This window comes from Harmonia axyridis, chromosome 3 (assembly GCF_914767665.1).
Source record: "Harmonia axyridis chromosome 3, icHarAxyr1.1, whole genome shotgun sequence".
Taxonomy (NCBI): Eukaryota; Metazoa; Arthropoda; class Insecta; order Coleoptera; family Coccinellidae; genus Harmonia; species Harmonia axyridis.
Genome location: NC_059503.1, coordinates 23,911,858 through 23,938,575, shown reverse-complemented (window position 1 = coordinate 23,938,575; position 26,718 = coordinate 23,911,858). Strand labels below are relative to the sequence as shown.

The window sequence follows — 26,718 nt, the reverse complement described above, 5'->3', positions numbered from 1 at the left end:
GAATCCAATTTGAAGATGGATTCGTCATCAGCGCGTCGTTTAAAACCATTTCCGCTTCAAAATTCGAAAATTACAAACATTACGACGCGATCAATTCGGAGAACCAAAAGTCCCTATACAAACAACGATTATGGTAAAACATGTACAATTCTTTAACGGAAACACTAACGACATCGATACAGCCGAACCTTATTACCTAACAAAGGCAATACAATAACCAATACACCGTTAGTTACATAGTATCAATACAGAATAACTCTATTATCTTACAGTAGATGCTAATTGTGAAGAAATCGTAGCTGATAAACTCCGGCAAGTTCAAGGCTCCCTCAGGTCACGTGTCCAAACGCAAGGTCATTCGTCGTACTGGAATGGAACCACCAATAACTGGCAGGCGGTGCCACCGCGGGTGGTTCCGTTCAACCAAAAGTGTTCACACCCGACGCACGGGGAGATCGTCTGGCAAGGGTTGAAGCCGGGATCGAGCAAAATCGCGACAGGTGGCCGAGCTGCTGTTTATAGGGGCTGGTCGTACCGCGTGTCGACCGATCTTCGGTACCGGCGCCCAAGACACCTGGTTCAACACTACCAGCAGTCGGTTAGATGGAGAACGAACGGAAAACAGAAGACAAAAACAGAAACACGCTCACCTTAGTTTATTTACCGCAAGACAGGTTACGGCTGCTCGGAAACAGTCGGCTGCCCGAACGAGTTAGAAAGATTTCAATACCAACGTACTTGCATCTCCTGCCTGCTTGGTGGTACTAGAGCCAGACGAGACGAGACGGTTCCAAAGTTGTCACTCATGAAGCTTTTGTTTTTCGCTCGATATTAATAATTTTTTCCGAAAACGTCCGAAATGTCGACTTTGTTAAGGGTGACCGAAATTCGTTGTCTAATAAATAATATTCCTCTATCTACTCCTATTGAATTATATATTCATTATTCAACTGCTTTTGAGCGATTAATAGTATCTATTAACAAACAGCGTGAGTTATAATAACTCACTACTATAACTCACTACTATAACTCACTACTATAACTCACTATAATAAATCGGAAAATAGAATATGTGCTTCAACACTTCTCTTCTTCTATTCGATTGGCCAAAAGGGAACATTCCATTATTGTTATTGAGGGGAGGAATGTCCGAGTGAATGTCACTTTAATAATTTTGACGTTTTCAAATTAAGTTTATATCTAATAATTGTGAATGTTTCGCTGAAAACGATTAATTCAGATAGTGAAGATGAAATATTATATAGGTATACATTTCCAAAAGACAAACAGCTAATGTAACCATACAGAATTACTTGCCGAAAAAAATATAAAGGAGTTTGAAAAAATTTCAAGATTGGTGTAGCAGTAAGATCATTAAGTCATCGTTTACAGGGAATGTTTTTTGGTATATTTCAATGGATTTTTATAGGCAACTATTAAGGTTTTTCAATATAGTTCTATGTCTGTACTCTGTACTGGATTCGAGCTAGCCGAAGCTAGTTCGATTATGATTGGTGACACTAAGTTTCCATCTCTCTTGTACTCAGGATCGAGATCATATGTTTATTTCCCGTTCTTTCTGTCTTTATTCTAAGTCTGTATTTTTTTTCTTAGTATTTATTGATATAGTCGTAGATAAAGTATAGTATTCAATTGGCGGTAATGGTCATAACTCACTTGATGAATTACAGCACTCGCCTGCGGCTCGTGCTGCAAACTTCATCTGCGTGAGTTATGAACTACATTACCGCTTGTTGAGTAATATACTATTATTTTCGAATAAATCACAGTTCTAATAAATTCAAATTTTTAAAAAAAATTACGTCCTCAATTATGAGCTTCTTAACTCTCGAAATATTCCCTTACGACTATAAGGTTTGACTTTGAATCTGAAAATTTTATTGTTTGCAATACATTTTTGTCCCTTGGTAGCTTATTAAACGCTCTCATACTCATATATGAGTCCTATGAGACAGATGTTGCAGTGCCTCACCAAATAAATTCTGGAATTTAACGTATCAATCGAATTAATCGAACATTATAATAATTATTCCATCTCATCCTCAATCATACGGTACGGCACTCAATCTCACGATTCTTGCATATTCATCTCACTTCCTCTTTAAGAAGTAAACGGTTTGAGGCATGCCTCACGCGCTTCCTTGTCTAGCGCGTTTTATAGGGTGATTCACCACGATGGCCTATTAGACGTTTATGGAAAAATCATAATTTTGTGCTGAAAATTTCCATATTTGTGTTTCAGATAATGATCTTCCTCCCTAAAATATTTGCAAATCTCTATAACTTCCGATTATACCGGAAACAGACTACTACTTATTCATCTAAAATGGCACACCCAGTATATCATTACATCATTTGATAGTTTTTTTATGACCATTTCAGCAATATGCCATACCTTGAGTATAAACTCACGGTTCATGAGTTAATGGGATTCTTATGAAAAAAATGATGACGACGATGTCTTACAATTTTTTCTAATATTTCTACAGGAAAAGTTTTTTTTAGAAAAGCCTTTTTCATTTTTAATTCTGCAAATACGTAGTATTATAAGACTGTTTGCGGTTTGAACCCAAAAAGTACAGGTAGTTTATGAGAAGACCGTCAACTTGGACAACTTAAATTCATCACTCAATTCTACGTATAAAAATAGGAGGGGTCACTCAAACAAACCCTTCACTCAAAATTAATACTTCAAATGTTATCGAGGAAGAACTGTAAATGAGGAAAAACTGCAAATTCTGTTTGGAATAGTCTGTGACTTCCGGAAAACACAGAAAAAAACTAAAATTCAAAGTTTCGAACTAAATTTGACATTTCTTGAATTGTAATCAATTATTCGTAATTAAAATTTTATTGGTTTATGGATTTTTCAACAATCCCAACGAACAATTATTTATAATTCTTTTCTTCCTATAGTCGTGCACTCTTGGCAGAGTGGTCGTGGTCATGTGCCGGTCATTATAATTCATGAAATGTAAAATTTTGTTATCGAAACATCGAATTTTAGTTTCTTTCTGTGTTTTCCGGAAGTCACAAACTACTTCACACACTTAGAAATTGCGGTTTTTTCTCATTTAAAGTTCTTCCTCGATCACTCTTTGAGTATTCATTTTTGGTAGAGGGGTTTGCTTAAGTAACACCTCTTCTTATACGTAGAATTGACTGAAATAATGGAAAATATAGGTTCTAATTTCTAAACATGTATTAAGTTTTGATGAATTTCGGTTGTCCAAGTTCATGATCTCCTGATAAACACCCTCTACATGTTTGGTCGACGTATTTGCAGAATCGAAAATGAAAAAGGCTTTTCCGAAGAAAACTTATTCTGCAGAAATATTGAAAAAATCTCGTCGCCACCATTTTTTTCATATGAATCCTCATTATTTTTTACTCATGAACCGTTGCGATTTTACCCCAGGTATGGCATATTGCTGAAATTGTAATAAAAAGCTATCTAATGATGCAATAATATACTGGGTGTGCCATTTGAAATAAGGAAGTAGTAGTAGTAGTAGTTGTGGGGTTTGAAAATATTTTAGGAAGAAAGATCATTGTCTGAAACCCCAACAAGGAAATTTTCATTTATCGCTTTCCTATTTAGTAATATATCTATTTATTGATATTCTGAATTTTCCGAAATATTTCAGTGATTACAGAATGCATCGGGTTGAGATTTTTCGAAGAAAAAAGCCTCGTTTAAGTAATTTGAGTTTTGAAAAGAAAATAATATTAGCAGGGGCCATAACAGGGAAATACGCTGCTTGTTCCATAAGATTTGTTGGGTTCTTGGCCGTAAGGTAAGTTCGTTGACAATGATAGCCTGAAGCGTTATCTCAAAGGAAAATCTTTCTTTCCACAAATCTGGTCTTCATACCGACAATGCTCTCTCAAATGACGCATAATGCTCAGACAATAAATTTTATTCACCGTCTCACGTTCTAGTAAGAATTCCGAGTAAACATTGCTGCGATAATAAAAAAAAAAACGAGAAAAGCACTGGCCTGGCGTCAGGAGTTTTTGAGCGTTCGTTCATTCAAATTGCTATTGCGCCCTTAGCAACTATGATGAAAAATGAAAAACAATTCAAATCTCAGTTGGTTTAATAGATAATATTTGGAAATAAATTGTAGTCGATTAAATGTTTGTATAATTAAGTTATTTTAAAAAGAAACAGATTCGATTGATGAGAAAGTTCAAAATTGGCAGTGACATTGACAGTGGTGCCATAGATGGTTCACTGACAAAAATAGAATCATTGATGACAGAAATGAAAATCGAAATCGAGGATAGCGAGAAAAAAATGTTTGGACGTCAAGTAGATATTGAAGAAAGAGGAATTGAGTTAAGATCGAAATTCGAAGATTTGGAAACAGATGATTAAACGATGACTTTACACTAAAGTGATAAATGACTTGAATCAGTCCAAGTATTCAATAATAATTGAAAACTGCTGATACTGGTATTCTTTTGGAAGCTGAAAGCAAAGACGATAGACTACAAGAAAATCTATAAGTGTTGTGGATGATCTTGCTGGAGCAGTTTGATGATATAAAAACAAATAATAGACTTATGGTTATCCTGGTACTAAATTAATAAGGAAAGACTCAACGATAGAAAAAGAACTGTGAACAAGAATTGTAAGTGTTAGTAATTAGAAAGGTCCTTCAAATGTTGCCAGGTCCTTGGTTTAGCATTGTAAACAATGGATTTGAGATATCCATATCCATAAAAAGAAGTCACAGGGAGCCAAATCGGGGGAGCGCGCCGGCCAGGGTACGTCTCCCCTCAAGAAGATTACGCTCTCGTGAAAGTGTTGCCCCAAGAGCTTCATCGAGGTTCCATTGTTTGCAATGCAAAACCACGGACCTTGCAACATTTGACGGACAACATAATCCAAGCTATTGCCAACATTTCCTTAGATAGAAAAAGAAAAGAGTGGAGCAAAACTACAGCGGGTGAGTCAGAGTATCGCTAATGAGGACCGTCATTGGTCGGAGGTCATTTTTAAAACCAGTTGAAACAAAAATTCAGGATATGTACAGGGTGGGCAAATTTCGATGTTTTAGCACTTCAATTTTTAAATCAGAGGAGGTATACAAAATCTGATACCCCATTCTCGTTCTCTTTTTCTGAAAATTGGAAAAATGGCGATTTTCGCCAATGAGTTTCTGATGAAAAATGCTCCTCAGACACCGACATTAGTTTTCGTCTATCTAGTATGGCAATAGGACTTCCCATTCAAAAGTGTCCAATTTGGCCCACCCTGTACAATAAGACGAAATAAAATAATTAAAACAATTTTTGACGTGCTTGTTCTCTTATTGACCTTTCAAATCAGTAAATTTCCTTGTCGCACCCTGCAGAAAGCGAGATATGGAAATTCCGGGAATTTCACGTTGGCGCATGCTCAACGAACTCCCTTCAAAATTGAACTTACTATGGGTCCATCAAACAGAATAAAAATTGTGAAAGTTAAGGCTATTACAAGGATATGCAGACAAACTTACCATTTGACAGACAGACAAGAAACCAAAGATATGCTTGTTGCGAGTGATCGCAGAGCAAGAAATTTTTTCATCCCAAAAGTGATCACAATGCTTCCACTACCTTCAGCAGACTCAAGCAGCAATTTCAATAGTGTGTAAGTGAAATTGTGAAATTATGATTAATTTTTAAATATCGAAAAGATGTTCTCAAGAATATCTTGTTATAAAAGAGCGTACCCAAAGAGTGTCCCTAGCGACTAACAGTCGAGCTCAGCGAGATGTTATATTTGCAACCATAATTCCTCAAGGTCATACGAAGAAGATGGTAAGAACTGTCAAGGTGAATGGCCAATTCATAAAATGTATACTCCTCATTTATGTACCCAGTCCATGTTGAACGTGAAAACGGTACTACCAATTTTCAGAGGAGAACACAGAATCCCGAGAGCACGAATATCGGTTTCATTAGTAGGTTATGGGAAAGAAGCGCAATGCTAAATTACCAAAACCACTATATGGAAAATGACGCTGACAGTTCCACACAAAACTTTATTATTTAGACTTCCAACTAAATAGCTAATAGTAATAAGTATTCATTTCCAGAACGTAACAAAATGAAAAAAAGTCAAAAATTAATAACAATGAGTTGATGAAACATCACAATAATCTCATACTGCATCAGACAAAACAGTCTATGGTTCAGATTGAATTTACATCGCGAATAATTCCCTTTTGGAGAGTCAAATTTCCTTCATATATCTTATTTTTCTACGTAAATAATTAAAGAGTTTCATATTTGTAAAAAAATTCATACGCTTACTACTCAATAGTTTGTAAATAGGTATGTGAAGGCTCATTTTCACGATGATAATACTATCGCGATAGTGCTAGCGTGATGGCAGCTATAGTATCGCAGGAACTGTCACCATACAAACTAAAAGATAGTTACTATCATCGTGAAAATAAGCCTTAATAGGTACTCATTCTCATGGTGGCACTCATATCACTATATTTCTGAAGATAGGAATTGTTCTTCAATAAAAATAACATTTTATACATATATAGACCAGGCACAGTTAGTATATTAGGTCTTATGAATAATTTATATACCTCTACATGTATTTCATATATTCTTATAGCCAGTTTTTGAATACTGAACATACGTTAAGCTTGGGGACTTCCGCCACAGAAAATGATTCCATGTAAAAAAATCGATTGAAAATTTGCAAATCATTCAATCTTCGAAGTGTCTATATCTACCCTATTTCTAATAGCTTCAAGTGTATATATGATTGGTGTATTTTAGTCACTGATTCAAAAGTTAAAAGTTCCTAGAAATGTTATAGATTTGAAATGAAACCTTAGTTTCATTCCCATTGAGAACCAAACTATTCACAATGCTCATTTCTCAATAATTGTCATTGTTATTTGCATAGTGTACATGACATTTTCAATATTCAATGTTTCTATATCTGATAGCGTATTCGACTGGCTGCACCAGTGCGATATAATTCGAGCTGATTATGTCATTTAGCACTACAAAAATTCGAATTAATTCGCATTGGTGCAGCCAGTCGAATACGCTATAATAATTTCTGTCTGAGTTATCGAAATTCTTGCACTGATTGTGGTTTTGTTGTCACGGAAATATTGCGTATTTTTTCGATACTTTTCTCGAATTTTCTTTGGTTCCAGTTAAGCGATCAACATAGGCCTAGGATTTTCCAATAAGAGGTTTCATTTTTATATAAAAAAGAGTATATTTTAAGAGAAATCGATGGATGTTTAGTTCATTGTAAAGAGGAAGGTATGACATCAACGATGAAAAACGATATCAGGCAAATGGCTGCCACAGCTACGGTTGCAGCACCATATACTTATGACATTTTTCAGGGGCAATTCGTACATTTGCTGCTGTATTTGCTCAATAACTTCACAAATTGCATCTTTAAGATCTTGAATCTATTGTGGAACATTAGATTAGACCTTATCCTTCACGTGGCCCCAAATAAAAAAGTCTAAAGGTGTAATATCACAAGATCTGTGTTCGTCTCTTCAAAAAGTAACCCGTTCAGGAAACTTGTCCTGCAAAATTACGATTGTTTCCTTGCTTGTGTGGTACGTAGCGCCGAGTTGTTGAAAATAAACGTCGTCATACAGTAGAAATTAAAAAGCTCAAGTCGAATTAATTCATTTCAAAATGACCTCTGCATTTTCATAGTAACAATTTTTCAAAGGCCTGATTTCATTAGTCCTATCACTATGCAGAATCATTCTGCACAGTTTGAAACGTCGAGAGAAATGATTCTGCACGGCTTTTAACCGTTCAGTATAATAGATATTGCCATAGCATGGAGAATTCATTATATTGATTACGAGTAAATATAGTAGAACATAACCGCACAGTTTGAAACGTGTGAGGGAAATGATTTTATTCTGCACGGCTATTAACCGTTCAGTATCGTTGTCACGAAATCGTGGAGAAAAGCCAACTCTTATCAATTAAACTTCGAATTAATTCAAATGAGATATGATTACTTCAAACATAGGTCGGTTCAGTATAATAAATATTGTCCATAACATGCAATTTGAAGTTCTTCAAATTTGAATGATTTTTTTGAATTTCTCTGTCTCAAATGTTCAGTGCAACAACCGATTTATGTAGTTGAGTATTGAATATTTCATCTACTAATACGAATTTTTCAATCTTGTTTTCAATATGAACAGCTAATACTCCACAATGAGAGCATAAATAGTATGGTGCAGAAAGGAAACTCGAATTTTCATAATCAATTAAAATTTTGAACTATAATTCAGGCTCTTACATTTGGAAATCATCAGAGACATCCAGGTTTTGATCATGAACTCTTCCAAAAATTTATTGAAAATAGAAAAACACATACAAGAATATGAAAAACCGCAATCAAAATAGGACAGACGTCCTTGAGCCGGTCCTGGCGATCACGTGAGTGACCCTTCTCTCGACCTTCAACGTACGTTGTCCAACTTTGAAACTGGCTGTGTTATTTTTTCGAATTCTAATTGTAATTCTGAATTGAGGTAACAGACTTGTCACATCAATGCCCCATATCATCGAAAACTACAAATCTATTTGAAATAACCGTAGTTTATTCCAAGAAATATGAAGGTTTATAAAAAATAGTACACTTACCTTTATATGGTTAAGGAAATTTGCACATATTTACTTGGTTTCAATCGAATTGTTAGCTTTTTCCATTCACTGATTGAAATGCGAACAACTGTTAAGTAATACTCCTATTAATTTTCGCTTTCACAAATATAATTTACGTACTTATGGCACACCTCAGTAGAGTTTATTGACACCGTTCTCACTAAAGAATTCAGGTAGTATTATTTCATTAGGAGCTCGAACTAGACTTGCATTTATCCATTAAAAACGAATAATGAAAACTGGCAGATTACTTTGACCCTTACAATTCGAATAATGTAATTCATCATTCTGTAAAAGAACCTCAAAGTTCGTCATCTTTTCTATTGAAAATAAACAAATTTATACAGCTTATACACAATTTCAATGAACCATGATAAAAACAATGGGAATTAAATTTCTATGCGCTTGCGTCTTCCGAATGAAGTCAATTTGACAGTTAACATGTTGGCGGGAAAATATGAATATTTTCCCAGAGCCTACTAACATTGTATAACATTTTCTTTATACAATGCTATCAACCATTATATTCTGAAAGTAAATATAACATTGTTTTTTTTATAAGAGTTGAATTTATTCGGTTTCTAGAAGTCGTAGAGAAAATTAATATATATTATCTGCTTTCGTGAGAAAGGTATATCTCACAATGCAATTGCAATAAAATTGTATGGAGTATGAATGTATGATACCAGAAGATGTTGTAAGATTTAATATATTTTTTCACTATTCTAGTAATGGGCACATAAGACATTTTAAGAATATTTTTCTAAATGGATCATTAACATAATAATGTACCTCAACAATATTGACTCATTGATTCATTACCATTGACTTATCTCATACATAATTTGCTATGTCCTAAGAGATTCAATAAATAATTTATTATTATTATTTATTAATAAAATCTTCATAGTAGTCAGATAACACAGTGAGTGAAAAAGAGAATAAGTTTGTATTGGTTTGTTCAAAGATGAAGAATTCCGAAATCTGCAAAACAAGATTTTGCAAAGCCTGATTCCACTTGAAAGAAAAAAGCTTGAATAAACGCTCCAAAATTTTTTTTCCTTAATTATAAAATTCGATGATTATGTCTGTGTGAATTACCTAATTCCATATTCAATTCAAATAGTTGTTATAAAATAAAAAAAACACAATTTGTCAGATCTATTTTATTTGTTACCACAAGAAGAATGCATTTGACACTAATGATATATTTGTGCAAAGTATACAAAAGTAGGTTAATTTGTGCAACAAATAACATTTTCTAATACTTTGATATCAAATTAAAGTGCACTACAATAAGTATAACAACCATAAAGTTTGTACTTCTCAAGACATGAACAGCATGTGTTTCAGTTTTTATCGAACATCATTTAAAAAACAGAATCTGTATCATTATATTTTTCCAAAAAAACAAAGCAAATAGCAAATTAAAATCAAAATTTTATATATTTTGTATTCGATACTAATTTCCCAACAGAGGTAAAAATGAAATATGACTCAATTAAAAATATTAAAGTACCTCGAATAATTAACTCTTCAATAAAGAATATCTGAAACATCCACAGTTCATGCAAAATTAAAACCCTATTATTCTAAATATATAATAAAGTGATATTCTTACAGTGAATATAATGAAAAACATTATTCCCAAGAAAAAACTTAGTAAAATGTATGTGCTTGAAAATTTTTTATTCAGTCTTGTTGAATGTCTGAATTTGTACAGGAGATATTTACATAATTTTTTCCAGTAATAAAATGTACTATTGCAGTAAATTATGACTAGCAACTGGTAAGTTATGGATATAGAAAATGGAAAATTCTGGTTCAAATCTCAACAGAATGAAAGAGCATATTTAATTTTCTCTTATTCATAATAAATTAACTTTAAAAGATATTTAACACTTATAATTGTCATGATAATCTCAAGTTCAAACACGAATTATTTTCTTTTTAAATATGAGCACAAATAATCTCTAAAATTTAACATCAGATATTCTAAATGAAATAATTTGTAATTTGTTGTATACATATTCCTTGTTGCAAATTTGAAGAGATGAATAATATTCACTAAATGATTGATGCAACAAGTTGAATCTTTTCATAATATTAAGTACAAAAAATATATTTCCAATAAAGTATGTACTGAATAATAATATACTTTCAGGTCAACAGGTAAGGCTGATTTTACATACAAAGAAATGAAAATATAAGGCTAGTTCATAAATATATCGGCAATATCTACAATTAAATATCTTTAATTTAAAATAGAAAGGAATTTTAGCACAGAAAAATATTTTTTTGAACAAATAGAGAGCATTTTATTTCATAGAATATAACTCACAATTGGTCGAAGTCACCTCCTACAGTATTGGATGCAACTCTTAGGGTAATCACATATGGCAAAATTCCTTCTGAAAAGTTTGTAAATATGGCACACCAATATAATACATAAAATTCTCTTAACAGATCTATATAGAGATAAATTTTTGTATATACTTATACATAGGGTTTTTTGGTATAGTTTCAGAAAATAATTTTTTACATAATAAATTTCTCAAGATATACATGGATTATTACTGAGACTAAGCTCAGGGAATTTGGTAATTTGAGAGACTATAACCACATAAACATGAAATACTATGTAGGTACAATAGTGAAGTAGAAAATTTCAAAGAATAATGAAATAAGCAACTTATAATAATACTTATTATTACATGATTATTTCAAGTTCTAAGTTTATCTTTACAAGATTGGATGATCACCAAATGTTTGATGGGTTTTTGTGAATATATTACAAAAATGTATTTACCAATTTTTGAAAAAAATTTTTATCTTGAATACATAAATACTCACTGGGTTTTCAAAAAGAGGAATAATTGTCAAAAAGAATTAGGTAATTTATGATACAGAACTGCATTCAAAATTTGATTAGAAAAATCACAAAAGGTTGAAGATATAAATTAAGTATGCTTTAATATTTCAACATTCTTTCTGAAGAAGTGTCAAAATTACCTACTAACTTTATCTTATTAAAACCTGATTTTATATATTGTTCATTATTATAACAGAAAAAACTTCTCATCAAATTTCAAAACAATCTCCAAATTACCAAAGTTATAATAGAAATTGGATAAATACGTTTAAGCTTTGTATCTGTTTGCTTTACTTGACATATATGCCAGTACAAGAGAAAAGACCAAAGCTAACAACTGAGTAAATAGAATACTTGCCAATATACCAAGTATTATATAAGCATTTTCATTGATTGTTGAAATCACACAGTCGTAACAACCTCGATCATAAATGACATTATAATCAACAGATCCTCTGGTTCTGAGAACAACTGTAGCTTTTTGACAATCTGAGAATGAAACTTCAGGACGACAGCAACTTTCCGGAATTTTGTAATAATCTGTACGTGATGTTATGGTATAACTTAGTTGTTTGTTGCCAGCCCAGTCAGTAGGTTTATCTGCTCCACAACATTGCATCTGTTGGAAATAGAATTATCAAACAAATACTTTCAAGAAAAATTTCAAATACTTTTTCATTTCAAAATTTATACAAGATAGATGCTTTCCAGGGACCTCTTGCACCAAACCACTTTCATCAAATATTCAATGTGAAAAAAAATTACTACTTTGCGACTTTTTCTTGACTTTTCACTTTGCAATTTTTTTTAATGTTATTTTTGGTGTAGTTTGATTATAACCGGCCCCAGAATTAAATTTTAATTATGAATTCACCAATCTGCATAAGTCATTGATTTTTCAACATATTCAAATTGATAATCATATTCTTGTACCTGTAGTCCAAATATATATCAAATAATCCGAAGTACCCTATAATCCGAATAGCCCATTTGGTAAAATGATATGTATAATCCAAACATAATCTGAACTCTGCAATACGAACAGAAGAATGGAATCCAGAAGATTGGATTCCTTCAAGTGAATTAGGAGAAGGATTAGATCAAGTACTTGATTTAGTTAGATGATACAAGTACAAAAAGTTCAGAGTGAAAAAAGTTCAGAAATAGGCACAAGATGATGATGAAGAAAATTGGGACGCAGAGTTTTTGGAAGATGATGAGACAATTGCTGATGTCACTGAGTAAAATCAAAGCTCTGACGACGAAGATGAACCTGTTTAGAAAGTAAAGAGGCAATCAAATCATTCAATTCATGTCTTCGATGAGCAGAAGAAAATGAATTGCCACTGCATGAAGTGATTCTTCTAAGAAGAATTCGATTATAGATATCATTCAATTTGATTTCCGATTGATTTGATAAACCGAATGTGTCTTGCCAATTTTCTGTTTGGATTATCCATAGATTACTGTAATCAATATTCTCAATGCATTCAAGGTTTCAATTATTTAACTAGTAATTTTCATTCCACTATATTTTGATAAATAATATTTCAGATGATAACTCACCTTCTTTTGGATTGTATCAAAAATCAAGGTTCTATTTGTGTTATCACCATATTCTTGTTCCACTGTCATCTTAATGGATGTATGGATCTGATTTTCAAGAGAATCTGCATTTGCATATGCCCAAATAGCTGCAGACCATTCAACTACACATACCATCAACAGTAGAGAGAAGAACTATAAAAAAAAATAAGAAAGTAAAAACGTTAAAAATTAATTAATTCAGTAAAATAATGTTTAATATAAAATAATATATAGTATTTATATATTTATAAAATATGAAGCGATATATAATTGAAAAGCATTACTAAAAACAAATGGAATGTATCAAATTATACCCATGAAACTTAACATAATTTCTTCTTATAATCATTAATTCTCTGAAAAGAAGGAAACAGTAGAAATTGATATGAGTATTAAGGTCTAAAGAACTTTAAATCTACTCATACCTAACTCGCACAGAATATATTACACCATAAAATTGACTAATAAACAATTGAGGTATCTTGTTTTTATGTTGTTTCCATATCTAAAAGATATTTGAGTGCCACTCTCAAAATGCCATAAGATAGCAGCAACTTCAGCTAAAGTAAAAACTTCAGCCAAAATAAATCTTAAACTCAATCTGTGATATCTTCACTTAAAAATAGAATTTCTGTTACCTTGATCATCCCATCTAATATGCCAATCAAAGATTACTTGAATTTATGTACCTATTTTATTAATATTATGTTTTTCTGATTAATAAAGGTAAATAATTATATTGAATTTGTGAAGAGGATCCGCGTAATTTGCTAAGAAAAGAAATTTGATATTAGTAACAATGTCTAAGCCATTCAAATATATGATTTACTTTTCATTTTCAAATATGTGTCGGATTGTATGCTATACAAAATGAGAAAAAAAGCTCTGAATAACTTCGAAATACTTACAGTGAGTAACAGACATTGGCTACTATTTATTGTTCCATATATTCCAATGAAAGCCACTAAGACCAATACAACTGAAGCAACTAAAATTATTGCCACAGAAACAATGAAATTTGTACGATCTTGTGGTAAAACAAATTCGGAATCAGCAAGAAGCCAAAGACAAAATACAGAAAATGCGCATCCTAGAAATCCCCAAATCTAGAACAGAAATCAGTTTCAATTAATATCATAATATCATGTACAACTACAAATAAAATTAAAGTATTTAATTTTTCTATTTATTTTTATTATGGTAGCTTATTGTACATAAAAATAGAAATACAGCAATTGAAGTAATATGCAAAAAAATTATATCATGTTGAAGAAATCATAATATAATAGCAAATAACAGCAACGATAAGAATGCGGAATTATTTGCACCAACACTAAACTTCGTGATTATTTTTAGGTATTACCTATTATCTCATTCATGTTTTAACTCAACAATGATGTTAGAATACTAAATAGGCATAATGGTCTAGCGTCAAATCAAATAATTGTCAAAACAAATTATTATCATCATAATAAACAATCAATTATAGAAATATTTCCAACTATTATTTATTATATTGCAACTGGATATTGATATCTCAGTTTATATTCCTGAAAATGTTAAATAGTACTCACTCCGAATAAAATATTGAATATAATTAATAAACATTTAATTAAAGCATTGCAAAAACCCATAATTGAATCAAGGGTAGCTTTTATTAACCGCAAATACTTTTCAATTAAATATTAAAAATTTATAACTGTTATTGAATCAAGTATCAAGTGTACGTAAATAAAACATACACAAATATAAAATTCTTGCTGTCAAATTCATGACATACCAACTGGTACATAACAATATTATATTTTAATATAACATCATCTGAGTCATTATTGATCTAAAAATTTTGAATAATTTGAAATGAAAATGGAAATGAACGAATTTAAAGTGTAATTTCAAAATACAATTTGAAAATATTTCACTTTCCTGTCTGTAAAACTGTAAAGTGAGCTTAATGTCAACCATAGATATAAATAATTTTTTTATCCATGACCTCAACTCATTGAACACAGATGAGATTGATGAATGTCAAAGAAATATTGTCAAATGGTACAATCTCAATCAAAATGAAAAATAAACAACGATGCTTGATGCTATGAGACGGAAATGAGTGGTCGTAGCTATGTTATCGAAAATGGTGAACATTAAACCAAGCGTCTACGGTTTTTTGTACAATAAAACATTTTTGAGAAAATTACCATTTGTAATATATAAGACTCGATTACTATAAATATGAATAATAATTACCGTTTGGGGATTATTTATTGAGACAAAACAGGAGAATTAAGCTAGTACATACTTGTTTTCTTCATTGTGATTTGTGGTAGTTGATAAATCATGGAACAAGAAGAGGAATATATAGACAAATCGTCTAAAGTAGGAAAATTGATTCTAAGACTTAATCAGTTAGAGAAAAGACCCGCTTTGGATAACTCCCTTGGAGAGGTATAATTTTTAAAAACGTTCATCTACAAGGTTGCCTATTCATATTTTTTTAGATATTGGATTTATTTCTTCAATCTCTCATTGAATCAGAAGATTTTTTCAAACATGGATTATTCAAAATCAATTTTGCAGAAGCTGCTCTCCTCTTACAGAGTTCGTCATTAATATATAGCAAAAAAGTGGATCTTCTATGGGATGTGATAAATGAGTTCCAAAAGCGTTTGATATCCTTCAAATCGTAAGTTTTAAGAGGGCAGCTTATATCACTATACAGGGTGTTCCAAATTTGACTGCCTATTAGACGTTTCTGGAGAACGAGGCCTATTTGAAATCTGAAAATTTGGAATATGACATTATTCATTATGCCCTATTTAGCAAAATTATTTTCAAAGCTCCAGCACTTCCAGTTATTCAAGAAATGAAAAAAAAAATTTCAAACAAAACCTATTTTTACATTTTATGTCTTAGATATCATCAAGATTTCTATTCTCAATTACTCCTTCATAAAATTATTGCGTTAGTCCTTATAGTTTTCAAAATATTAAGAAAAAACCGAAAAAAATAAAGAAATTCCTTAGTTTAAATTACGTGAATTATTTTTACTGTGAATATCCTATGCGTATACTAGATTCACTTTCTCGAACTAAAATGATGTAGGAATATCGTGCATATCTTGGACTTGAGAAATATCATCACAGGGTGTTTCAAATATTGTGCCAAAAATAGTGAACAAAATTTGATCATAACTTTCGATTTTAAAATTAGAACCCTATATTTTTATGATTGCGTTGGATTCTACAGAGAAAAATAAGGGTAGTGTCCAAACATGATTATGCTCCCAAATTCAATAATTCAAGAGTTATTCGAGATTTTATGAATTTATGTATATGTAGGGTCAATTTCATTTAATCTGTTTCTAGAGTGCGTTTCAAAGCAGTATTCTATGATCATAGAAATTAAAATATGCAATTATTCCAAAGTGACAGGTGTATTCATTATTGAAGCTAGTAGATTATAATTCCACGAAATGAATCCCCGTTATTCAAATAATGAAATTCTGGATCTATTCCATATCCACGGTGAATGCAACAGAATTGATTTGAGGACTTGTCGAGCATTCAATCAGGAATATCCACATTTACCACCAATTACCGAGAAGATATTTTGGAAGTATAAAATGTATTCTACCTTCTACCGTATGTATAGAATATGCATCAATTTTGGCACACAGGAGTGCTACATGATTTTATCTCGTATGGTACAGATTTTTTTTTAAGAAGGAACTCAAGTAAAATGGATATTGACAAAGTATGAAACATCCTTTCAAGATATGTATCTTCTCATTTAAATGATGAAGATGAGGAAATTTTTGATTTTATAATCGATGAGTTCTACCAATAATAATAATAAGTTATTTATAATACAAGTGCACAAGGTATTGATATTCTTCCACAAGTTCAAAATGAATAAGTGATAGAAGGAACCTTCTGTACGAGTATTATACATTATTTTCTCTAATTCACTGAATTTTATTTGAAATTATAGAATTAGTAGTAGTAGTAGTAACAGTACTTTATTGTTCATAAACAAACAAATGGCCATCGACCTAAGGTCCTTCAGCCTTTTGATTTATACATATCCATATATACATACATATATAAGTTTTTTTTAATTTTTTTTATTATAGAATTATTTCCATAAATATCGTTTAGTGGTTTTTGCATTGAAAAATGTTGGTTGGCAGAACAGTTTTCTGTATCACAATTTTGACAGATAATAGATAAATCCGTTCTATTCTATTTTGTTCCACAAGATGTGCCAAAATGAACGGATTTGCTATAGAATTAGAGAAGAGTATATCCAGAATTTTGTCATTTGAATAGCGGAAATAGTGCAATCAAATTAGTTTAGCTTTGATAATGAAAGCACCTGTCACACGTAAAGTAATAAGTAAGATGCATAGAATACCTGGTGTGTCTACTTATACCTGTAAAACTTTCAGACAAACCGGGAGATTTTTCGGATTTATACCTATTTGATTTCGAGGGATCGCGGGCTTTTCAGATGGCGCATACATCGTTTACATTTGACATTTCTCTCAATTCTCGACTCTTGTGAACCAAGGGCGTAGATCTTTTTTTTCTTGGGGAGGGATAATCGAAAAAAAAATTTTTGACGACAACTTTTATTCATATCTGTAATGTTAGAAAAAGAAGTTTGATAATGAAATTTGAACCAAATTACTCGAAATAATTTTTGTTGTTACTAATTCGGTTGTTCTTACCTTGGTCTCAAATAAGAGTTACGAAGGAAAATGAGAAATTACTTGGATAATTTTGAGAAAAAAAAGTTTCGTGAATATGAGCCCACAAAGGCTTTGCTTTCAATATACTGGTTGTTTCTAGTGTGTCGTACAGTTTATCAAATATTTATTAATCTTCGCTACAGATTAGGTAAATAAATACCAAAACTTATAATTATAGAATTTTCCTGAGGATTACTAGAGATTTTTCTCGAAATCGATAGCAGATACGACAAAACTATAACAAACCAAAAAGTGTAGTACTGGACCAGAGTTTTTTTTCTACATTTTTCTAAACTAACAGCCATTCACCAAAATATAGTTTTGGAGGAAGGAAGCAGGCATCCTTCCAGAAAATATATCACCCTGTAGATTTGCATTCAAAATTAGCATATCACAAAGTGAAAACTTTAAACTGGAATATCTATGGCCAATTCAAATTAAATATCTTGTGAAGGGAAGGTTATACGAGAAAATAACTTGAACTTCAACACATGTATCTCAAAACAAAATGTTTGGGGACTCATGTTATAGGACTTTTTTTCTTAAAATGATCCGGAAATCTGTCATTTTCATTTGTCTCTCCAATTTAGGAGCACCGTGTAATTACCCCATAGACCTAATATCACATATTGATATTAGGTCTATGAATTACCCCCAGTGGCAGTATCCCCCTATTTCTACGCTCTTGTCGTGAACTTTGAGTAGAGAACAATAATATTTTATATTCTATGGTCTGTCATTATATTCCTTTCATTTGAGTAAAAATTCGATATGAACTGAATTCTAATTTATTGTGAATGTTTGCAGTGTCTAAAATCAGTATTTCCTTCTTAAACGGCACCAGGCAGATGCGGGAATTCGAAAAATTTTAAAGAGCGCCACCTTACAGCACTCTGGTGAAGCAGACCACCAAAGCAACAGGTGGGTCTCTCAAAAAGTCTGAAATAAAATCGAATCAGTAAACACACCAGGTATTCTATGCATCTTAGTAATAAGACATTCAAATTTCTATGATCATAGAGTATTGCTCTATAAGTCTGTCTGAAAACAGATGGAATGAAATTTACTCTACGTATAACATAAAATCATAAAATCTCGAATAAAACACCCTGTGATGATATTTCTCGAATTCAAGATATGCACGATATTCCTACATTATTCTAATTCGAGAATGTGAATTGAGTACTCGCATAGGATATTCACAGTAAAAATAATTCACGTAATTGTGACTAAGGAAATTCTATATTTTTTTCGGTTTTTTCTTAATATTTTGAAAACTGTAAGGACTAACGCAATAATTTTAGAAAGGAATTATTGAGAATGGAAATTTTGATAATATCTAAGACATGAAATGAAAAAAATTTCTTTGAAATTTGTTTTCATTTCTTGTATAACCGGAAGTGCTGGAGCTTCGAAAATATTTTAGCTGAATAGAGCATCATGAACAATGTCATATTCCGAATTTTCAGATTTCAATAGGCAGTCGAACTTGAATTACCCTGTATTCGGCAATAGCTAAATCTTGGGTTGATCAAAACCTTCAATTTTTTCAGCATTTCCATAATTCCTTAAAATAATAAAATGAATTTTGAATCAGTACTAATAACATCCAGGTCAATAAATATGAATTTTGTCATCAAAACACTATCCATTGAAACAAACAATTCAAAAGCATATATATACTTATATTAATAATAATCAGACGAACAAAACCTTTAAACACGTTCACTGCGAATATAGATTTTGCCCATTTCAATCTATGTGCGGCACATGCTCCCCGGGATACGCGTGTAAATTTTTTTTTTCAAGCTCCATCTAACGAACAGGTGATCAAATATTCAATGTACCAACTGTTGGAAATCATTTCGGAAGTAATAATCTACCTAAGGACTCAGATGCACTTGATTCCGGTAGCCTGTGCCATGCAGGGACTAAAGGAAATTCAGTTGACTTATTTATTTGGTATTCGACTTCTAGGCAGGATGAAACAAACATTGAGTCATTTCGTTCTTTTTTCAAGTAGTTTTTCATAATAAACGTTCCTCTTTTGTGTGATTTGTCTCAGTCTCAGTTGAAACAAGAATCGATATGTTTAGCATGTGCCGCATCAAACTAATGAAACATTAGTTGAAATCAATTGCTATTTGCATTTTTCAAATCGGTGAAAAAACAACTTATTTATGGTTTTCGCACTGGAATAATCCACTCATGTTTTTGGTGCCGCACTAACTTTAAGGTACAACACAAGCCCCCAGGGATACGTGCCGCAGTGAACGCGTTTATAACAATGTGCTCATTCTATAATTAAATTATTCATTTTCTCCAGGGAAGAAAATGAAATTGAACTTAAAAGAATAGAAGAAAGAGAAAGGAAATATAAAAGGAGGAGGAGACAAATAGATACATCTCGTAATGAAGATAAAGGCAAATCAAAATGTTTTCCTATAGATTGGAAGGAAATTGATGATTTTCAACACATTAATTATCAGAAAGATTCCAAATTATACTCAGGCTGGTATAAAAAAATGGTTTTTAAATGGGACATACAACCTACTCCAAGGAGTAATAGAACCTTATCTGATAAACAAATTCAATTTCGAAGTATTGAAGATGCAATCTTCGATCAAGACCAAGAAAATGAATTTGTTGTGCACACGTCTAAAATGGAATCAGTCATTAGATTAGAGGAGTTACTTCTAGTTAATAAACCAAGATTTTCTGATTTTCCATTCAAATTATATAGTGAACTTTACTTGATTCCAAATTTTCTCAAAGAAAATCATTTGAGTTTTGAAGATTTAGAAAAACATTCTGTAGAAGTAGAAAAATACATTGAAAAATATAAAGATCAATATTTTGTAAACAGAAATATGTATGTTAAAAATTTTGATAATTCGTCCTTCAATAAGCAAAGTCCACAAAAATTAAGAAGAGTAAGCATATCTTCTACTTATGTATCTAGACTGGATATGTCAGACTTGGATAATATTTATGTGAAAAAATGCCAGGTAAATTTATTAAGATTGTCGGTTGATGATTTGAGTAGATTGTCTAGATTATCTATAGATGAACTGAAAAAGTCATTCTACCACTGCTGTGAAGGAGAAGATTCTAAATCGGAAAATTTTCAGGAGAACTTCTCCACTGAGAGAAAAGTTGATATTGATTGCCATATCATTGATTCTTCACTTCAAATTATAGGAGATAAAGACGCAGATATTAATATATCTTCTACAGGTAAATTATCGAATTGTTCAAATTGTGGTGTTAAAGCCCAAGATGAAGATGAGATGTGCACTATCCATGAAGATACATTTTATGATGTGGAAAACTCAAATAGAAATGAGTCATCAGAAAATAAGTCTCTGAACGATAACTGTTCACTATTGAATAAAACTAAACAAATGGGTTATAAAAGGAAATCATCTAGAATCAAAATAAAAACAATGGAAATAATTGAAGATGATGATATAGTAAGTACCTCCAGTTGAAAACTACTCTAACGCCTTTTGAATGTTACCCTTTTTCTATATTGATCTCTTATGTCAACAAGTTTCTGATTCTTCACAGTCATTAATTTGATTGAAATGAAATGTTACATTTAGATATAAAATAACAATTTCAATCTCCAGAAATTGCAGAATTTCATGTTGATCACCCTACCAAAACCAAAGAAAATTCAAAAAAATGAAAAATCAACTAATATTATCGTAACCTTAAAACTGACCCTGTATTTGAGTGTTTATTTATTTACCCAACTTAAACATAAAAATTACAAAAATCATTATATCATTATAATACATTCCTATAACAGAACAACAAGCATGCACCTAATTGATTAAACACTTGTTTTGTGCAGAGTATTCCCCAAAATATTAGGAGAAATATATAGGGTTTAGAATAGTAGTTTGATGCTTCATGCAAAATTTGAAGGTGAACACACCATCAGAACAAAAAATATTCAAGAATGGAAATGAAAAATTAAATATTTCCGTGACAACAGATCCAACTAGGTTGAAATTTTTATAAAACCGTAATCTGTGATCTCTTTGGAGTTATAATAAGTATAAAGAAAGAAAAAATCTCTATGTAGACTCCAAATATTTTATTAAAATTTTGTTTGCATATGTAGAAAAGCAACTGGTTTCTTTTAATTTTTATTGGTATATGCAGATTACGATTATTTTTCCATTTTTTTTCATTACTCTACAATTAAAAAAAATCTTAAATGACAAATATACTTTAGAGGAAATGTGAAATAATCTCATTTGGTAGTATGTAGGAATCTGTTACTTGATATAGATTAGATGATTTATCAACTTCTAATATTTCAGATTCCAGAAAAGAGAAGAAAATTATCCAAAGCAGCCCTTAAAAAATTAGTAACGGGCATTACCGTAGATTTAGAAAAATTTAATACATTTTTTGCAACTCATTATCAACCTGAAGAAGGAGAAGGTCAGTATTGATTGGTTAAATTCGGTACAAATGATTATAATCATCAAAAAATTTAGAAATTATTGCTCACAATTTAAATGGAAGTAATAAAGAAATTTCTTGATTTCAGGGATGGTGGAATTACCAGAGTTGAAATTTGATGATCCTATAGATTCTAGCAGTAGAATAGGAATAGAAGATGCATCACAACTATCTGACCATCCTATACTATGTACACAAGATAGTGGTTATGAGTCTCACTTTCAAGATAATGAAGATACTACATATGTTTCTGATATTAATTCACCTGTTCTCGAATTGAATGATCAAACACCACAGGAATCATTGCATCATGAGCTTAATGTATCAGAAAATCATGAAGAGGAAGAAGGAAAACCTTTGTATCAACGAGTTTATGACTGGAAGCAATATATGTCTGAAAAATTCAAAGATATGAAATCAACAGATTTTGATATTCACGAATATGGTTCGAATATAATGGAGAATTTCCAAGAGGGGCATCCCCAAAAATTCAAGAATATAGTTAAAGGCAAATCAGCTGCTGAAGTTACACGATATTTCATTTCTGCATTACAGTTGGCAAACACTTGTAATATAGAAATTCAGGGTGTGCAAAGTGGTAAATTATCAAATGAAACATTTCAGTTGAAATTGATTACTAAAGAACGGTACTATGATCGTCTGAAAGACTACATGGCTCCATCCGAACAAGATTATCATAGACATTTAGATAATATGCGCAAGATGAAAAAACGTTCATTTCCAAGTAGTTCTGGTGAATTCAGTGGTAGTAAGCGTAACAAATAAGAACAGAGTATATTTAAGAGTTTATAGATTATTTTTATTACTGTTGTTGTTTTCAAATAATACATTTTATTTATTCATTTCCAGTAAAATATATACGATTGAATAATTGAAAAGTGGCATCAAATGCAAGTTTAAGAAATCTATTATTTGCTATAAAATTTCAGGATGAAATCTCGTTCCGATAAATCGAAGAATGAGTCTCAACTCTTGCAATCATTCAATTGGAATATGAACGAAGCTTAATTTAACTGAAAATTTATTAACAAATTTTTCGATAAGCTGAGGAAAAAGTATTTCCTAATAAAGCTTTAATGTTTTTATGATGATGTGTTGAAACAGTGTAAATAATATTAAAAAAGAAATTAATATAACTTACAAGTACTTGAAAATGAAATATTCTCATCTTATTAGATGACATTTTTAAATCTTGTAATACTAGTGATTTGTTTCATATTTTCAAAAATTCATATTCAAGGATGGTTTATATAATTTTTTCTTCAAAAAATTTTATTCGAGACTATCAAATAGTAGTCAATATTATTTTATGCAAGATGCACTGTGATAAATGAGTACTATGTAAAAAATTCCCAAAGTACAAAATTAAATGGCGACCGAATGTCCTTTAATATTATGAAATTTAAGGTTACTGATATATATCAGTATTTCTGTTATTATTTTTTAATAATTCACATATTTTATCATAGTTTGGTGGAGTATTAATTTTCTTCATCAAACTTCTGAATTTGAAAGAACAATTATGTATTTTAAACTCTGTTCATTTTAGTTGAGTATTTTTTCTGAGTTAAAATAAAATGATGATTTTTTTCTTCACTTACTAGGCCATGAATTTTCATCATTAAATGTTTCATTACATAACATAAGTGTACATATACCAGTGTTGTATTATATTCGTTTTAGAATAATAGTACTATAACCTCCAGAGGAGATTCACGAATTCTGTCTTGGAGTTAATTTTTGTAAACAGAATTTTTCTATTAAAATTTAAGTGGTGATATATTTTTTTAATTACATGACCGTTGATATCAACTTATTTTGCTGAATTCTTCTTAGTTCTTAAAGTAAAAACGGCAAGCTTATATGAGAGTATATCAATATGAATGAATAATGAAATAAAATTAAAAAGTAGAATATCATATTTTTTGAGCGCTCTTTACCGTTCAAAAGCGCTATATAATTTCACCACAATGTCTGTATTTTTCAATATTGGTTTCAAATGATAAGGTTCAACTCGTTGATGACGAATATATTAAAATATTTCTGCAAACACGATAACTCTTGAATAGAAAGACCTAAGGAGGATAAAGATTTTTCACAAAAGTCTAGCATTGAAATAAGACGCTTAAACAGTACCTCTCTCGGTAGTGCAATAACTGATGTTTGCTGACATGCTTCGTGATATTATCAGAGATGTTGTATTGTCTACATTTGGGCGTCTGCTTAACCCTGGCAAAAATCAACAGTCATTTTTTTCTTTCACCTTTATAAATTATTTTCGAATAATAATCTGAATTATGTAACAATTCAAAGTATTGGGATTTTTTATGAAATATTTGAGTCGGTAGTTACTATCCAAAAGGTTACAAATTTAAAAAATACTAAACATTATAAATTTCTCCAACATCAAACTTTTACAGGACTAATTATTATTGCTCAGAGCGTAAAAGATTGGAATCCCGGATTTTGCACGTGAGCAATAGTCGTTCTGTCCAACCGAAAGAGCTGAAATTTTCACGAAAATGCTTTCTTAGTTATTACCAGAACCTAAACATCATTACCAATTTTCTTACAATTCAGACTAACAGAACTTGAAATATAGAAATACCGACCAATCTTCATCTGAAAAAACTGTATTTTATGTGGAATTATCTAAGACCCAAGCTCAAAGCCCATTCCAAACTTCATTGAAATCGAATAAGAATAGTAAAAGATGAAACTGTAATAAGGATGTGCGGACACACATACCGACAGACAGAAAACCAAACTTGTTAAAGATCGTCTGAAATATATTTTTTTGAAAAGCGATTGCAATGCTTTCACTACCTTCGGTAGACTAGAAAGCAATAATTAAGTTCATATTGGAATTAGGACTATGGAAACCTTTCGTAATTTAATCTAAACATGGGAACTACAATAACATATGTCATAGAAGTCTATTGTCATATGTCAAATGGTTATTGCTGTCTCCCTGTCGTTTGTGTTTTGTCGAAGTGAAAACCGAATTTTTCAGACTGATGAGTTAACAATTTGGAATGCTTTTTTTCTCTTGGAAAGTGTTCAGTTAGAAGTGCGGTAATTGAAAGAACTTTGCGCACTGAGTTCCACTTTCATTCTTGCCCCTAACGTACTTTGCTTCAAAAAAATCATGATGGCTGAGTCAGATGCAACTGTAGATGCTACTAGAAGATTGAATGTAAAGAAACAAACATTAGACGATGCGTATGCAGCACCTGCAAATTTTCTAGAAATTGATGTGGTCGATCCTGTTACTACAATTGGAGTTGGCAAAAAAAGGTTCACAGATTATGAAGTAAAAATGAGAGTAAGTTTATCCACCCCCTTCGTAATTGAATTATATAAAAATTTTTTCGTTTCTAGACCAATTTACCTGTATTTAAAATAAAAGAATCTAGTGTGAGACGAAGATATAGTGATTTTGAATGGCTTAGGAATGAATTAGAGCGGGATAGTAAAATTGTAGTGCCTCCATTACCTGGTAAAGCATGGAAAAGACAGTTACCGTTCAGAGGGGATGATGGTATCTTTGAGGAAGATTTTATTGAGGAACGCAGAAAAGGATTAGAAGTATTCATCAATAAGTGAGTTTTTTAGTTTGTGTATTTACTTTTGTACTTTACTATATTCATGACTTGAAGGACTATATTTCTTTTTTCTCCAGGATTGCTGGACACCCACTTGCCCAAAATGAACGTTGTTTACATATGTTCTTACAAGAACAACAAATTGACAAAAATTATGTTCCTGGTAAAATTCGCAATACGTAAAAACAAGACACATAATGATTCAAATCATTTTGTTTGCTGATTTCACTATAAAATCTTGGTTTGAAAGTAATAGGTTACTGAATTAGTGTAATATCGTCTGTTGGCAATTATAAGTAATAATTGAATGAATTGTCTATTTTTCATGTTTTGTGAAAAAAGTTTGTTTATACTTACTGTATTTACACAAAGAGGTTATTGGAATTTGGACATATAGTGTATAAAACATCTATTAAAGCAATCATCAGCACTACAATTATTAATTTTAATTACAATTCATTTGCTCATGAAATCAATTTGCTTCAATATTTATTCTCGTTTTCAATTTACTGTTATAAAAACTCAGTCTGAATTTGTTGAAAAGTTATTTCAGGCACGATATTCTATATTTATACACATTGCCTTTGAAAATATTGAATCTCAATAGAGAATATTTGAAGGAAATTAATATTTTATTTCAAACAACGTTATATAATTATTTGGATAAAATCAATAATAAAATATTCTAGTATAGTATGAAAAAA

General features: G+C 31.1%; 4 protein-coding genes and 1 long non-coding RNA gene across 11 annotated transcripts in view; 3 read left to right on the top strand and 2 right to left on the bottom strand.

The window, feature by feature from the left end:
• LOC123675235 (nuclear hormone receptor FTZ-F1 beta) overlaps window positions 1-9,083 on the bottom strand; it is a 63,371-nt gene extending 54,288 nt beyond the window's left edge. For 2 of the 6 annotated variants that reach the window (XM_045610576.1, XM_045610579.1), the window contains exons 1-2: window positions 8,821-9,083; window positions 8,680-8,767 (exon numbers count right to left, since the gene is read on the bottom strand). The gene's annotated coding sequence lies outside the window, so the exon portion shown is untranslated. Of the gene's footprint in view, window positions 1-270; window positions 625-8,679 lie in introns of those variants that run through there. The other 4 variants (XM_045610575.1, XM_045610577.1, XM_045610574.1 and 1 more) reach the window with 2 other exon arrangements.
• Window positions 4,101-13,237, top strand: LOC123675240. The gene is made up of 3 exons (XR_006746772.1): window positions 4,101-4,658; window positions 4,941-5,064; window positions 13,127-13,237. It is a non-coding gene; the product is annotated as an uncharacterized LOC123675240 (long non-coding RNA).
• On the bottom strand, window positions 9,852-14,916 carry LOC123675237 (leukocyte surface antigen CD53-like). Its single transcript, XM_045610581.1, has 4 exons — window positions 14,734-14,916; window positions 14,068-14,265; window positions 13,139-13,312; window positions 9,852-12,191 (listed from the first exon to the last, which is right to left on the bottom strand). The coding sequence occupies exons 1-4, from the start codon at window positions 14,791-14,793 to the stop codon at window positions 11,841-11,843; spliced, it is 783 nt and encodes a 260-aa protein (XP_045466537.1). The 5' UTR covers window positions 14,794-14,916; the 3' UTR covers window positions 9,852-11,840.
• Window positions 14,917-15,175: 259 nt separating this feature from the next.
• On the top strand, window positions 15,176-24,187 carry LOC123675234. Of its 2 annotated transcripts, XM_045610572.1 has the most exons (6): window positions 15,176-15,604; window positions 15,658-15,842; window positions 20,236-20,917; window positions 21,041-21,382; window positions 22,244-22,367; window positions 22,477-24,187. In XM_045610572.1, exons 1-6 carry the CDS (start codon window positions 15,497-15,499, stop codon window positions 23,172-23,174), a joined length of 2,139 nt encoding a protein of 712 aa, XP_045466528.1. In that variant the 5' UTR covers window positions 15,176-15,496; the 3' UTR covers window positions 23,175-24,187. The 2 variants fall into 2 exon arrangements, with proteins under 2 accessions (XP_045466528.1, XP_045466527.1); XM_045610571.1 differs by having other exon boundaries at window positions 20,236-21,382.
• Window positions 24,188-25,353: 1,166 nt separating this feature from the next.
• Window positions 25,354-26,322, top strand: LOC123676273 (sorting nexin-12). Its single transcript, XM_045612076.1, has 3 exons — window positions 25,354-25,734; window positions 25,791-26,011; window positions 26,092-26,322. The coding sequence occupies exons 1-3, from the start codon at window positions 25,558-25,560 to the stop codon at window positions 26,195-26,197; spliced, it is 504 nt and encodes a 167-aa protein (XP_045468032.1). The 5' UTR covers window positions 25,354-25,557; the 3' UTR covers window positions 26,198-26,322.
• The last annotated feature ends 396 nt before the right edge of the window (window positions 26,323-26,718 follow it).

Bases quoted from the DNA above. Each gene is read 5' to 3' on its own strand.
- LOC123675237 (XM_045610581.1), bottom strand. From the start codon at position 14,793: ATGGGTTTTTGCAATGCTTTAATTAAATGTTTATTAATTATATTCAAT. The intron at 13,313-14,067 runs GTAAGTATTTCG...TTTTTTTTATAG, and splicing joins GCCAATGTCTGTTACTCACT to TTCTTCTCTCTACTGTTGAT. The intron at 12,192-13,138 runs GTGAGTTATCAT...TATTTCCAACAG, and splicing joins TTGATACAATCCAAAAGAAG to ATGCAATGTTGTGGAGCAGA.
- LOC123675234 (XM_045610571.1), top strand. From the start codon at position 15,497: ATGGAACAAGAAGAGGAATATATAGACAAATCGTCTAAAGTAGGAAAA. The intron at 15,605-15,657 runs GTATAATTTTTA...ATATTTTTTTAG, and splicing joins TGGATAACTCCCTTGGAGAG to ATATTGGATTTATTTCTTCA. The intron at 15,843-20,235 runs GTAAGTTTTAAG...CATTTTCTCCAG, and splicing joins CGTTTGATATCCTTCAAATC to GGAAGAAAATGAAATTGAAC.
- LOC123676273 (XM_045612076.1), top strand. From the start codon at position 25,558: ATGATGGCTGAGTCAGATGCAACTGTAGATGCTACTAGAAGATTGAAT. The intron at 25,735-25,790 runs GTAAGTTTATCC...TTTCGTTTCTAG, and splicing joins ATTATGAAGTAAAAATGAGA to ACCAATTTACCTGTATTTAA. The intron at 26,012-26,091 runs GTGAGTTTTTTA...TTTTTTCTCCAG, and splicing joins TTAGAAGTATTCATCAATAA to GATTGCTGGACACCCACTTG.